This window comes from Mytilus californianus, unplaced genomic scaffold (assembly GCF_021869535.1).
Source record: "Mytilus californianus isolate M0D057914Y unplaced genomic scaffold, xbMytCali1.0.p SCAF_18, whole genome shotgun sequence".
NCBI lineage: Eukaryota > Metazoa > Mollusca > Bivalvia > Mytilida > Mytilidae > Mytilus > Mytilus californianus.
The window spans coordinates 359,377-375,684 of NW_026262666.1; the positions used below are offsets into that span (position 1 = coordinate 359,377).

The 16,308-nt window shown below is 32.3% G+C and overlaps 1 protein-coding gene across 1 annotated transcript; it reads right to left on the reverse strand.

Moving 5' to 3' along the window:
* Window positions 1-3,080: 3,080 nt before the first annotated feature.
* Window positions 3,081-12,070, reverse strand: LOC127726498 (uncharacterized). Its single transcript, XM_052233855.1, has 4 exons — window positions 11,075-12,070; window positions 10,061-10,256; window positions 7,612-7,638; window positions 3,081-4,786 (listed from the first exon to the last, which is right to left on the reverse strand). The coding sequence occupies exons 1-4, from the start codon at window positions 11,111-11,113 to the stop codon at window positions 3,096-3,098; spliced, it is 1,953 nt and encodes a 650-aa protein (XP_052089815.1). The 5' UTR covers window positions 11,114-12,070; the 3' UTR covers window positions 3,081-3,095.
* Between the last annotated feature and the right edge of the window lie 4,238 nt (window positions 12,071-16,308).

The following is a 16,308-nucleotide window of genomic DNA, read 5'->3' on the forward strand; positions in this document are numbered from 1 at the left end:
TCATATCTAAAAGTGTGTGATCCACTTTATCAAGTATACACTTTATTATATCAAAGTTTTCTTGACTACATGCTATAATCATGATACTGGTCATATCTAAAAGTGTGTGATCCTCTTTGCCAAGAATTTTCTTAACTATATCTGAATTATCAATTGTACAGGCTACATTCAATACTGTATCAACATCTAATAGTTTCACATCTACATTTTCAACTATTACTTTAAATGCACACAAGAGGTCCCCTTCTAAGTAGTTCATGTTTTCATAAAATACTTTCAGGACTGTCTTAAAATCTACACGGTTGTGATCCACTTTATCAAGTAAACACTTTACTATATCTATGTTCCCTTCAATAATAGCTTCATACACTGCTTTACACACTTCTAAAACTGTATGTTCCACTTTATCAAGTATATATTTAACTATATTTATGTTATTTTCCCTACAGGCTTTATTCAAGACTGTATTTATACGTAAGGTTGCATTACCAACAGTTTCAAGTATCCAATTTAATATTTCTAAGTGACCCTTTTCACAGGTCGTATACACCACATTCCTCATTATTAAATGTGTATGTTCAACATTATGAAATAATAATTTTATCATATCTAGGTTACCTAATTCATAAGCTGCAGAGATGGCTACATTGATATCTGGTAAACTGTGATCAACATTATCACATATCCATTTTACCATGTCATAATAATCTGTGCCACAAGATGCGTTAATGGTTTTATTCGTACCTTGTTGTTTTTCATTCGGGCTGCGTAAAATACTCTCTAGTATGTCAATTCGATGTAGCTTCAAAGCTTTATTTACACTCTCCTTCATATCAAGCAATATGTGATCGAAATTTTCTATCATATACTTTACTATTTCTAGGTGACTACATCTCCAGGCTTCGTTAAAAATTTTTGTTATATCCAACGCTTTTTGATCAACATTGCTTAAAAGATACTTAACCACATCTAGACGACCTTCATATATGGCTTCTCTGGACGCTGTCTTCATATCTATCAATACTGGGTCAATAATTTCTAGTATCGACTTTACAATGAATAAATTACCTAACCCGCAGGCTTTGTTCATGATTTTTTTTGTGTCCAACACATTGTAATTTACGTTCTCTATAAAGAATTTTGCTTCGCTCAAACTTTTCGTATACGAACAGCAACTATGCATGATTTCCTGAATATCTAAAAGCGTATGGTCATTATTAAGAATCATCCACTTTACAGTTTCGAAATTGTTCCGATATATGGCGATATTAATCACTGTTTTTATATTTAGCAATGCATCAACAACATTGTATTGCATCCAATTAAAAGAATCTAAAAATCCGTTACAACAAGCTTCATTCATTGCTATCTGTTTCGGATCAACGTTCTGCAATATCCATGCCACTATTTCCAGGAAGCCGAATTCCAATAAATGTTTGGTTGTTGATTTCATATCAAAAAACTTTTTATCAACATTTTGTACTATCCATAGTAAAACATCTTTTCTTCCCTTGAAAATTGCGTCAGTAATAATAGTATTTAAATGGGATGTAATATTATTAATATTATAATACAACCATTCTAAAAGGTCCGTTCTGTTTTGTTCTATAACTTCATCAATGTAGATTTTAAAAGTATACTCATTTTCAAATAGATATTTGATTAGTTTTATTGCAGACGTGTTTTCATTTATTATTGGTAAATCTAATGGGACACATACGTTCATAATCCAATCTGAACCAGTTTACAACGTCTAGTTTGTTACCTTTTAAAGCTATATTTACAGCGCTAAGCACATTTATTTGTTCTTTATTTTCACTTTTCCAAAATATCTCTACGATTCCCAAAAGTCCTTGTTCACAGGCATAATCAACGACTTGTTCAGTTTCAAAGGATTGAATATCAACATTGTTTAACAAAATTTTCATAACGTCCTCTTGTCCTAATATAATGGTCTCTTTAGCAATTTTATTGAGATCGAACAATGAATGATCAATAGTGTTAAGTAAAAACTTCAAAACTTCCTCATTTTGATCATTGTGGTGCCTCCATTCTTCTTTGACACTATTGAAAAATGCACTTGTGAAATTCAACAGTTTATGGTCCGCATATTGTATCATTATTTTGATGATTTGTAGTCTTCCATATGTACACGATTCATTAAAGCTGGTCGTAACCTTTAGCGATTGATTGTCAATGTTTTTCAGCAACCATGTAACGAACTTGCAATTCACCCCTCTACAGGCCTCTAGCAATAGCAATGACGCACGGATTTGTTTGACATGATTACTATCCATAAATAACTGTAAAACGTTCTCTTTGTGAATAATGTCATTTGATATCGCTTCCGCAACAGCAGAATGAAAGTTAAAAGTTGTTTCTGAAACACTGTCTAACAACAAGTTTATTGTATTTAGACTTTTTAAGTCTTCATGTTGGATTAACTTTTTATCCGAATCAATATGTTTTAATAAAACCTTAACAAAATTTGTGCAGAAATCAGACAAACTCCAGATCTGATTGCTTTGGAGGGCCTCAAATACATACTTAATATCATCGTTGAAATTAGTTTTTTTATCACCAATATACCCAATTAACGACTTTACAATTTTAAAATCGTCTTTTTTGCAGGCATCAGTCAATAAAACATTGACGTCAAATGTTATTAGGTTGGAATTTTGCAGCAATTGTTTTACAATGGAATGCCAACTATGCTGACATGCAGCACTCATTATGCACCTTAAATCAAACGATTGGTATGCGTCCTCTTGCAAAAAGCGTCTAACAACATTTTCCCAGCCTTTACCACAAGCCTCTTTCAGAAGAACTTGACAGTCAAACAATTTATAATTGAATTTTTCCAAAAACCAATCAACAATATTCAATAATCTTTTATCTCCAGCAGTTTCCACAGCTTTTGTCATGTTGAAATGTTTTGGATCAACAGAGGAAAAAATCCATTTAATCAGTCTGGCTCTATCGTGTATCAAACCTCCAACGGTTGAACAGGAAAAAGAAGCAGTAAATATGTCAATTAAATCCTGTAGTTTTTCTCTTTCTGTTTCCAAAATGACTTCTACAATATCAATCTTTTTTTAAAAATGTTGCAGTATACATGATGCAGCCCGCTGATTTTGTCTATCAACTACGTCTTGGAAACACCTGTTAATATCAAAACTTATTTCAAGTTCGTCTATTGTTTGTAAAAAGAATTCAATAATGTCATTTGCATTCTTTTTGTCACATGAATACAAGAACGCGGCAACTATTGTTCTTTTACACGCGTTGTTCACATTTGATCTGGTCTCTGACAGCAATGTTATCTTCAAAGAATGAAGTATGACTTTAATATCTTCAGTTTTCCAGTCTTTAATGGTACCAAACCACAGTACAGCTGCCAAAAGACAAAAGACTACCTCTTCACTTTTGCCTTCGTATGTTATGATTGTAGAAATGTCATGATTTGATGCTTCAATGAAATGTTCGCCTAGTTGAGTAATGAAATCAGCATCAATTTGTGTCATTAAATCACTGTCACACAATACTTTGATAAAATTAGAAGGCATGTGTCTAAACTGGAAATGAAATATCTGAAAAAGACGTTTCGCTAAGTTACCGTAGAATTGCTTTGGTATAATCATTTTTATTTCTTCTTCTTTTGCAAGGTAGTTGCTGAGTTTAACGACCTCTCTAAGCATTTCAAAATCAATCATTGTCAAGACTAAATTTGGATCTACATTGTAGTAAGACAACATAACACTTTCAAATATAGTTTGATGTTGAAACTGGAATACTGATGTTTCTGTATTATAGGTAAGGTAACTGCCTGTCATTTCATCTGCTGCACCTATAATTTCACTGTTTATTATAAAGCTGTCTCGGTTGTAACATGATCTCAATATACTAGCTGCTTTATCACAGTCAAAAACTGTCTTGCCAAGCGTGTTGCTAGACAGTAAAATGTAAACTAGGGTTATGTAGCAAGTTCTGTCTTTCATGTTACTTTCACCACTTCTTCTTAAGTTGTCAATTTCCTGATTTAAAAATCTGGTTGGATGTTTAAAAAATTGAATCCCCAATCGAGTTAATGCTCTGTTTGAAGTAAACATGTAGCAAGATTCAGGAAAACCCAAGTATGTGTCAGTATTCACAATATTTGTAAATGTTGCCTCATTGATTTTAACAGTAACATTTTTATCTAAAACCGTTTCCTCATAGCAATTTTCATTTTCTCCTACATGTACTATTTTTATATTATTTTTTGAACAATAATTTTCAAGAAGTCTTTCTTTCTCCATTTTAGTCATTTTAAATTGACTTGAATTAAGATTTATTTCTTCAAACCCTTTAAATATTCTATGAGATGAAAATAAATGCAAGTACTGTAATGATTTTTTAACTACACTGCGTATTGTAAAAATGACCTTAACATTACCACTATTGATATAAGCTTGTAATATATCTAAGACATGCCTATCATTGTCTTCACTATATCTACAATTTGTCTTACCAAAGACATCTTCTAATAAAAGTATAGTTCTACTATCTTTGTTTAATATCTTGTCAACTGTATGAAAATTAGAAACTTTAACCACATCATATGTTGGATACTTTTCCCCGAGCTGTCTTAATATATCCAAACCATTTCTACTTTTTCCTTTTCCTGCACTCCCAGTAATTAAGAAAACTTCTTTGTCAGAATGTATTGTCATGAATGTCTTAATAGCCCTAGTTTCCACAAATGTCTTTTCTTTTATATGTTGATCAATCTCTTTTCGCGTATGATCTTGTAAAAGAAAAATTCATTTTTCAGTATATTTGTAATATTTGACATACTTTCGATATATGTGGATGACTAATCTTGTTTAATGCGGAAACAGAAACTTTTAAAAACATTTCCTATCGAATAATATTTGAACAAGAATAGTTTTTACTTTTTTATAATTTACTCTATAAAACAAATTTTGCCAATTTGACCTGTTTGTAAATCTTATTTTGTTAATGTCTTGAAAAAGGGAACAATCGTAATTTCAGGGAAATAACTGCTATATTGAGTCAACTGACAATTACGACCATCTTGCCTTATTTGAGGATAGTATTTTGCTGATAATTTTCGCTATATACAGTTCTTTCTATATGCTATAGGGTCTACCACAAATACATCAAAACCAAATGAGAAAGTCTCACCTCAAGGTCTATAATTCCTATAAAGAGTCGCATGACGAGTTGGCATGCAATTAGACATATTCATAGATCTTATTTTGCAATTTTCTAAGAGTTTCTAATCATCCACTATATAGAGTAAGAAAAAAGCAAAAATAACTAATAACTCTCACCAAAGGACAATAACGCACATTAAGAATCCACTGACAAATCAGCAATTTTACATACTTGTAGATCTTTATAAGCCGATTATTATTTATATTTACAGTTTCTCTCTATCTTCTATAGTTTCTGCAAATAAATAAATTGGTAAAGCCATTCTTCAAGAGCAATACCTGTTATAAAGAGTCACCTGACGTATTAATAATTTGACCTGTTTGTAGATCCTATTTTGGTGAGAATTTTTGTTTTAACAATTTCATTCTATCTAATATAGTTTTCGCCAGAAGCACAAAAATGACTGCAAATCGTCATTCATGGACAAAAAGTCATAACATGAGTCGACTGACAATGTTGGTGATGTAGACTATGGTTATTTTGTCTGGAAGTTTATAAATCAAAAGACAATTTCCTACCTTAATGAAGGCTGCTCTATACAATATGGTTTTATATTTTGTTTCCCTTAAAATTTTCTTCATTTCGGTTCCATATGCAAAAAGTAAAATCACAAAAAAAACAAACGGACACAATAGGGAAAATGTCAAAAATTTGGGTACAGCAGTCAACATTGTGTTATAATTTTAATCACTATAAGATAGACCATACAGATGGATATTTATTTAATGAAACGAAATTAATTTGAAATGACCGTTTGCAAATTGTTTTCATGATTAAATTGGAAGAAGATTCTTGTCAACCAAAGTCAAATATGGTTTACTTTTTGCATTGAATATTGCATTACATCATTTTTTACCATATATTTTGTTTGCGATGTTCACCGTATACGTTAAGGGCATACGATAAAGTTTGGATCCCACGATGAATTTTTGACGAAAATTTGCATACAAGCTTTTTTCACCTAAGCAATTCAAATATGTAATAAAAAATATACCTTCATGTGCTACTTTAAGAGATAATTAGGGTCGAAATTTTAGACATTTACTCAAAATTTTTTTTTTTTACATTTCTCTCCTTTGGATAGACATACCTAACTTTTTTGTTTCAAAAGATAAACACAAGCAGATTTTTGTAAAAACATTTGGATAATCTTCTTTACATAAGTATTCTGTAGATTTATATAACACTTCCTGGAAATCATTAATTTTTATCAAAGTTTCAGGATTTAAGATATAAAACGGCATCTTTTGCTGTATATTTATCTAATTTAAAAAAATTGCATCGTTGACTTTTTCATGAAAATTGGTACAAATAATCTTCATACGTAATCAAACCAAATGTCATTTTAAAAAAGAGGGGTCCATGAACTCGTTTTCAAGTTAAATCAGTTTGAATGATAAAAATCAGTCGAAAAATGCATCTTTTCCCGATATGTCACAGTTTGACGTCGCGAAAATAACATTTTACGTTAGCAACGTCATTACCTCCCCTGTAACTGTATTGTATGCCCTTAGCAAAAATAAAAGGGTGCGAATATTTGTTATTGTGTCTATATAAAAATAAGAAGATGTGGTGTGATTGCAAATGAGACAATTCTTCACAAGAGACCAAATGACACAGAAATTAACAACTATAGGTCATCGTACGGCCTTCAACAAGGAGCAAAACCCATACCGCATAGTCGGCTATAAAATGTACCGAAATTACATTTTGTAAAACAATTCAAGCGAGAAAAGTAACGGCCTAATTTATGTAGAAAATAATGAACGAAAATAATATGATACACAGAAACAAACGACAACCACTGAATAACAGGCATCTGACTGTGGACAGACACATACAGAATGTAGCGGGGTAAAACATGTAAGCGGGCGCCCAACCCTCCCCTAACCTGGGACAGTGGTGTAACAGTACAACATAAGAACAAACTATAAAAAATCAGCTGAAAAATACTTAACTCGTCAGATGGATACAAATAGAAATACATCTATCAAAAACACAGAGTGGACGTGGCAGAGTACTTAAACATGCTCACAACTAAAAGACTCTAATTACAGGATCTGAGAGTACTCGCAGTTACTGATTGCTAGTTCAAAGCTAATAACAACTAATTGAAAAATCATGCATCTAAGACTAAGATATCAATATTTCACATCAAACATACAATGGATTTAGTGTAAATACGTTATTAACAGTCAGGTAAAAACATGTCATTGTGCAATGCCAGATATAGGTATCGACAGATTGTAGAGCCATGAATGTGCATATGTTTATTAAAAAAATATTTAGTTTGATTTTAATTTACTGGTAGCAAAATCAATATTAATACAAATAATATAGTCTTATATCATTTTTCCCCAGATAACACCAATATCCATAACAACTACTCACCCAAAAACCTTAATTTCTTTGGATTTTCTGCAATACAGAAATATTGAATTAATAGAACTTATTATCTTCTATTTGTAAAGTCACTAACATCTTATGAAGTGGTTAACAAAATTGTGATCGTAACAAATCAATTTGATAAGGAACTTTTCGTTTTGAACTTTCCTTGGAGTTCGGTATTTTTATATCTTAGGTGTCAGACCACCAATTCAAAATCCCTATCTATTCAACCAAATTTTGCAATTTTCACAGTTTTCTAAATATTTTACCGTAACTTCATAGAAACCAGGTATATCATGAATTGTGCGTGTATCACTTTTCTACATGCCAATGTTCAATCAAGGTTTAAAGTATTGTTGCGTGATACTACCGTTCAGAAGTCAAGTACTACTAAAAATAACCCCTGGTTTTCTTTTCTGAAAATATTGAATAAGTATGCTATGGGACACATTAATCCTCAATTTTTAATGCACTCATGAACAAGTAAATGTTGGCTCAAAATGGTCTACATATATTTCTGTTTCACCAACAATTTCATTTCTGCAAATTTGTTTGTTAGTTTAAGTAAACAATAAAATCAAAAGCACTAATTTTTTTCACGGAAGGGCTACTTTTACAAACGTTGTAAATTGAAGTGGGTGGAATGGGTCCTTTACTTTGCAGAAGTATCCTACCCTGTTAAAACCTGACGCAGTTTTATTTCAATTTAGTTACTACAAAAGATACTTTATAAAGCACAAAAATGTCAGTATTCACCTCTGAAGCTAACAAAACCTTTAAATAGACTTATTAAGAAGGGATATAGTTACGATACTGTTGTCAGGTCATTAAAGATTGCATATTTTGGCGTTAATATTGATTCACTTATAGGGTCTTTGCATCGGCACTAAACACAATTATTTAAAAACCAGTTGTTGGCATGACACGGGTTATGTTCTTCTCATATATGTTATGATGGTATGATACTAAACCCCTAACGGGAAGGATTGTGCCTGATATTCATATGATGAAGACATAATCTTTCAATCAGTTTAATTGAAGCCTGGAGCTGGCATGTCAGTTAACTGCTAGTAGTCTGTTGTTATTTATGTATTATTGTCATTTTGTTTATTTTCTTTGGTTACATCTTCTGACATCAGACTCGGACTTCTCTTGAACTGAATTTTAATGTGCGTATTGTTATGCGTTTACTTTTCTACATTGGCTAGAGGTATAGGGGGAGGGTTGAGATCTCATTAACATGTTTAACCCCGCCGCATTTTTGCGCCTGTCCCAAGTCAGGAGCCTCTAGCCTTTGTTAGTCTTGTATTATTTTTAATTTTAGTTTCTTGTGTACAATTTGGAGTTTAGTATGGCGTTCATTATCACTGAACTAGTATATATATTTGTTTAGGGGCCAGCTGAAGGACGCCTCCGGGTGCGGGAATTTCTCGCTGCATTGAAGACCTGTTGGTGACCTTCTGCTGTGGTCTGTTCTATGGTCGGGTTGTTGTCTCTTTGACACATTCCCCATTTCCATTCTCAATTTGATTTGAACATTTGCTTGTGATAAAGGCTAAATCATGACACTGAATGAGACTTTGTTTCAATTGTTATACCATCAACACAATAATGTCGCAAGTGGTTTGATGTTGAAATAATACATTTATAAACAAACGAAAAAATTATCCTAACGATCCTTTCGAAACAAACTCTTTCTTTAAAAAGATGAAATATAAGGTATAGAAAGACATCATACTTTTTATAATTATCGCTTTTGTAAACATTTTATGACATTGGAGTGAACGAGTTCATCTGCATTAAAGCGCAAACAGAAAGAAAAACTATTTGTTCAATCTGCTTTGTTGTAGCCTATTTTTTTTTAAAACTAGTATGCAATATAATGTTATCAATCTTTACAGGGGTATCAAAAGGATTTGGAATTTCAAAAAAAAAAAGAGAAGCGCTTTTTTAGAATAATCTAAGCTAGCAATATGTTTTTGAAATAATATTACTTCCAAAGAATAAAAGGAAAAAAAGGTACTACTGCACTCGCAGAGAAAAGTATAACGGACCATATATTATTTTAAAGAAAGAAGGGATATTGTATAAACCTTAGGACAACCAATATTGCTCAAGAGGCATATCTCTCACTTCTGTCCGTAATTTGTGTGTGACTTCAAAAAATGGAGCAATTATATATGTTTAATCAGATTGATAAAATAATTGGATTACTTATAAACATGAAAGGGTCGTATAACCGGTTAGACTGTGCTTTACAATACTATAAAATTGAGAGTATATATATTTTAAATGATCTAGTCTAATAACAGCTTAATTTAACTTGACAACAAACTTTAGTCCATTTATTTCTGAATTGACATGTGTTGGTAGTTTATAGAGGAAAGGGCGTTTCAATTTTTTCCGAATATTGATATTCTTTATTTTATAAATAAAATTTTAGAATACTTACCAGCCTGTTTGGTTTCAATTCTTTTCACTAACAAGTTTGTCTCTTTTGTAGATTTTTCCATCAATCCTAGACGATCATCAATGCTTGTCACTGACTTTTTTAAGACTTTGGGCAACTTAACTGTAACAGCTTTTTCCACTGTTTTTCGCAAATGTTTACTTTGTGTCTTAAGTTGACGTTGTATTTCTGTTACTTTCTGTAAATTGAGCATGTAGAATTTAAATCGTTCTAACCTGGTGATTAGTGATCTTACATTTGTTAAAATATCCATGATAGGCATTTTACAGTTATGACAATGTATGTGTTTAGAAACCCTTCGTCATGTTCCCTCGAAACCAATTGTTCGGGAACCCAAATGCTTTAAATTATCTATGAATATTAAAAGAAAAAGAAAAAGAAAAGATTACAAACAAAGCCGTCTAACATCATTTGTGCATGAGGGATGAGAATAATAAATTTTGTTGTTATGAATTATGAAAACAGTGGTTTACCGTTAAATCGATTAAGAAGATACAAATCAAGGTAACAAATAAATACAGAGGGAATCACATGAACCCCAAAATGAACGAGACCGAGTGTTCCATAGAGGTTAATAAGATGCTTTGCCAACAACATAAAAGCTTGCAGTTATTTTTTGTAATGAAGCTTGTGTTATGTTAGTGGTATTAATTTTACCAAGAACCATATATGTTCTAACTATCTTCCAAAACAATAGATAGCATTCTTTGATATGGTGTTATTGATTACTGACTTAATTGTATCATTATTCAAAGTCATATAGCGGTCATATAGCATAGTAAAGAAAAAAAGATTCACCTATCAGATCGCTTTTGTTGTAATCAATAAATTGACCCCCTCCCCCCCCAAACAATCTTTAGACATAAGATGGCACCTTCCCTTCAGACTTAATGTCAGCATTATTGTTTTCAGTTTGCAGACTTTCATATCCTTTAAAAAATATCTATTAGGCTAATCTAATTTGAAATTTATATTTTTGCTTTTATGATAACTTACATTTTTTAGTTCCTCATTGCGACTAACATGAATTAGCATAATTGTTTGATACTGGATCAACAAAGTCTAATCAAGAGTTCTTTTCTGCAGATCAAGTAACTGATGTCGTACCTCGGATTCATTCCCACATACCCGAGCAATTTCAATCAAACCATTTCCAATTTCGTTTGTATATTGAAGATAGTCCAAATCGGATATTCTCGCCTCGTTTGCGTGTCCGTACACGTGGTTCCGTCTTTGTACAATTAACTCCACGGCTTTTCGTACATCACAGCAGTTTTCTAGAATAATTTTGTTCACATGAGGATCTAAGATCTGGACTGTAATGCCTGATTTCGCCGCAAACGCACAGATTGATGTTGGAACTCCTGTGTTTGGTCTCTTCCTGTGTAAGGCACATGGAAGAAGATTTGCAGTATATAGTGCTGTCCATTGTCTTTGGTCAAGAATTTGTTGAGAAGACGAGACAAAAGCATTTTGATGACATTGACAGCATGATGAATTGTTTTGCCAAAAATGGCAGAGGATATGTTTATTTTGATTCAAAAAGTTTTCTAGGGTAAGGCTTTGTACAGTCAGGCAACTGTACCAAAATACATCAGTACAAAAATTCACTAATATACATCGTCCTAAGGTGAGGTCAAGAATGGTGTCACTATTCCCGTTTTAGCCAGGCTACAACAAATATCAGGTGACCTTCCATGCGTATGATTGGTTCGTTTCAACGATTTATCATAGAGTATATCAAGCTGTAATGGATATAGAACACGGCTCCCTCCTCGTGGTATATATCCTCGAGGGCATTGACAGCATCTTGAATTGTAGCATAAATGGTATATTTTATGCTGATTTTGATTAAGGAACTGTTCAAATGTTAGATGTTTATTTCTTAGATCTAAATCTAGAAGAGAGATGACAGAATCTTTTGCGTGGTCAACAATTAAAATGGCATTTCTCAAAAAGTTTTCACGCTCCGTCTGTGTCATGGCTTGTATCTAGCACTGCAAGATAAAAAAAAAAACAAAAATGTTAAGTTTAAACTAATTAGAAACTTAAAAAATAAATGTTTGGAGATATATAAGAAGCACTAGATGTAAACGTCTTCTTAGACATCTGATATAGTTTACTAACGAATGTGTTAGATAAACATGCTCCAATTATTAATGGTAAAAAGAAATCGCCAACCAGATTGGTACAATGATGATATTCGACAAGCTAGAATAAACTAAGATCCTTTCAACAAGATTAATGATCTGGAAAACAATAAGACCAACAGAAATTTGACCTTATCTTTTTACAATACAGAAGGAGAACTTTTCGTAGTTATACCGTTATAATTTTACTATAGATAGATAGCTAGACATTTCTATTTCAAAGTAAAACTTGGTACATAAATTTGAGAATTGAAATGGGAAATGTGTCAAAAAGACCACAACCCAACCAAAGAGCAGAAAACAGCCGAAGGCCTCCAATGGGTCTTCAACGCAGCGAGAAAATCCCGCACACGTAGGCGGGCTTCAGCTGGAACATAAAAAAATGTGTACTAGTTTAGTAAAAATGGACGTCACACTAAACTCCAAAACATATAAACAAACTAAAATTAAAAAAACAAACAAGACTAACAAACGCCAGAGGCTCATGACTTAAGAGAGGCGCAAAAATGCGGTGGGGTTAAACATGTTTTGTGAGATCTCAACCCCCCAACCATATATCTCTGGCCAATGTAGAATAAACAAACACACAGCAATACGCTCAGTAAAATTTCGTTTAAAAGAAGTCCGAGTCCGATGTAAGAATAGGCAATGAAATACAATATGCACATGAAATACAATATATTACAAGTTTAAACAATAAACTTGTATATTTATACCCACCAGTCTGTCGTTTATGAACCATGTGTACGAAATATTATATATATAGATTTCAAAACCATATTAAAACTTACTATCTATACTACTAAAATAACGAGGTCAAATTTGTTAGCCGGGATGGCGTAAAAACGACGAATCAAAGAATTCCACTTTATATATAACTAATATAGAACAATGGTTTTGATTAAAAATTCCACCATTCCAGGCCCTTTTGTTTCTACATAATTTACATTACTAGTAATTAACCAGTTCCGGGTCGAATCCGATACCGATTCCAATAGTAGTGAGAAAACCTGGACAGACACAACCAAAAACGAACACCCCTTGAAAACAATTAAGCACTGTTAAAGTCGACGTTCTGTTTGAATTGTAACTGTTAAAGTTGACTATGATTGTATCCATGTAACCCCCCCCCCCCCCCCCTGGAAATTCCTGGCTACGGGCCTGGTTCTAGTATACTATAAACATACTTTTTATTTAAGTCGATGGTGTTTGTCTACTTGTTCTATATATGTGCTCATGTAAACAGTGTATTAGTATATCTTGCTTATCTATTACTCTTTCGTGTATATAAAATTATCTTTCAAAAGTTGATCATTAATTAGCTCTAGATACTTTCTTTTGATCATAAAAAACAACATCTTTTCAACTTTCGTAAAATGTCATGAGGATTTGACAAGCTATTGATAAGTGAAAAAAAACTTTAATCTTTGCTGTATCTAAATGATAACTGTACAAAAATATATCAGGAAAATACGGAAAATGAAAATAACATCTTGATCTTGATACGGTTTTTATCATAAAAAAGGTTCTGTTCAAAGATCACCAAATTCCATAAAGGTATGATAAAGTTATTGCTGCCTAAAAAAATACAACTCCAGACTAAACTTAAATGTTGACGCCGCTGACGACAAAGACGCCGCCAACGACAACGGAATCTATAATCGCCATGCCTCGCTTCAGCGAAAAACGAAGTTAGAAAAACAAAACACTACATAGAAAACTACCGACTGAATAACAAATAACCGATATACTGATAATGAAGAGCAAGCAGAACCTGCTTATCAATATCAGCAGGTAAAATTAGGTGAAACATCTTACTGGAAGTGTCACATTTCCAGAAATGTTAACGAGATTGTGGAGACGACAATTGGGACTTACACGTTGTCATGCTGACCATGTTTCACCTAGGATTCAAAGTTTTCAAAATAACAACAAAAGATGCAGAAAATTAGAAAAATGTATATTTCAGGGGCAGTAATAACACCAAATTAAATGCTCCGCTGGGCGCAGCTTAATACGATCGCAGATGTCGAACCATGAACAGTTGGGGGCAAGTATGGACACAACATTTAAGCTTAAAATAGCTCTGAATTTGGATTGTGATTGAATATTTGACACAGCATAGGTTTGTGACACAAAATGAATGTGGTCAAAGAACTGAAACAATTGAAATTGGACATTTACCAATGAAGGTCCATTACCCAATATCTAAATACTTGGTTAGATTTAGCATTTTAAAGAACCCCCATCATTTCACTTTTTGTTTTTTTTTGTTGAAATCAAACAAAGTTTAATTTTGGACCATGATTTGGTCCAACTTGAAAACTGGGCCCAAAAACTCATATTTTAATACAGGTTTAGATTCAGCATCTCAAAGAACCTCGTATATTTTCAATTTATAATGAAATAAAACACAGCTTAATTTTGGACTCCGATTTGGACAAAGTTGAAAACTTGGCATAAAATCAAAAATTTTAATACATGTTTATTAATAGACAATTTAAGCTTTTAAAGGTGTTCGCTTCATCATCAAAAAAATATATATAGCATTCAGAAAGTTTGTTTATACAGACAAATAAACAAACCTACCACAATATTCTTCAAATAATTTAACAAAAACAAAAAAAGAAAAAAAAATCATTTCCAAAATATCATTTATCATTAATACAATGTCTTTTAAAAATATATAAAACTTATCTGTAATTATATTAAATAAAATGCTCCGCAGGGCGCAGCTTGATACGACCGCAGAGGTCGAACCCTGAACAGTTGGGGGAAGTATGGACACAACATTCAAGCTTGATACAGCTTTGGATTTGGATTGTGATTAAATATTTGACACAGCATAGGTTTCTAACACAGATTGAATGTGGTCTAAGAACTTAAAAATTTTAAATTGGACATTCACCTATTATGGTCCAATATCCAAAATCTAAATACATGGTTAGATTCAGCATATCAAAGAACCCCAAGAATTCAATTTTTGATGAAATCAAACAAAGTTTAATTTTGGACCCTTTTGACCTCAATGTGGACAAAGTTGATAACGGGGCCCAAAAATCAAAAATCTAAATACATGGTTAGATTCAGCATATCAAAGAACCCCATATATTCAATTTTTGTTGAAATGAAACAAAGTTTAATTTTGGACCCCGATTTGGACCAACTTGAAAACTGGGCCCATAATCAAAAATCTAAATACATGTTTAGATTCAGCATATCAAAGAACCCTAAGAATTCAATTTTTGTTAAAATCAAACTAAGTTTAATTTTGGACCCTTTGGACCTTAATGTAGACCAATTTGAAAACGGAACCAAAAATTAAGAATCTAAATACACGGTTAGATTCGGCATATCAAAGAACCCCAATAATTCAATTTTTGATGAAATCAAACAAAGTTTAATTTTGGACCCTTTTGACCTCAATGTGGACAAAGTTGATAACGGGGCCCAAAAATCAAAAATCTAAATACATGGTTAGATTCAGCATATCAAAGAACCCCATATATTCAATTTTTGTTGAAATCAAACAAAGTTTAATTTTGGACCCCGATTTGGACCAACTTGAAAACTGGGCCCATAATCAAAAATCTAAATACATGTTTAGATTCAGCATATCAAAGAACCCAAAGAATTCAATTTTTGTTAAAATCAAACTAAGTTTAATTTTGGACCCTTTGGACCTTAATGTAGACCAATTTGAAAACGGAACCAAAATTTAAGAATCTAAATACACAGTTAGATTCGGCATATCAAAGAACCCCAATAATTCAATTTTTGATGAAATCAAACAAAGTTTAATTTTGGACCCTTTGGACCTCAATGTGGACCAATTTAAAAACGGGGCTAATAATTCAATTTTTGATGAAATCAAACAAAGTTTAATTTTGGACCCTTTGGACCTCAATGTGGACCAATTTAAAAACGGGGCCCAAAATCCAAAAACTAAATACACGGTTAGATTCAGCATATTAAAGAACCCCATGAAATCAAGAATAAAACCCCATTGAAATTGGTCAAGAAATAAGCAATTTATAGGAAGTATCTTCTTTTGCACAATCCTGTGCTATTAAATATTTC

Bases quoted from the DNA above. Each gene is read 5' to 3' on its own strand.
- LOC127726498 (XM_052233855.1), bottom strand. From the start codon at position 11,113: ATGCTAATTCATGTTAGTCGCAATGAGGAACTAAAAAAT. The intron at 7,639-10,060 runs GTAAGTATTCTA...TCTGTATTGCAG, and splicing joins AATTGAAACCAAACAGGCTG to AAAATCCAAAGAAATTAAGG. The intron at 4,787-7,611 runs GTGAGTAGTTGT...TTCTTTTACAAG, and splicing joins AAAGAAATTAAGGTTTTTGG to ATCATACGCGAAAAGAGATT.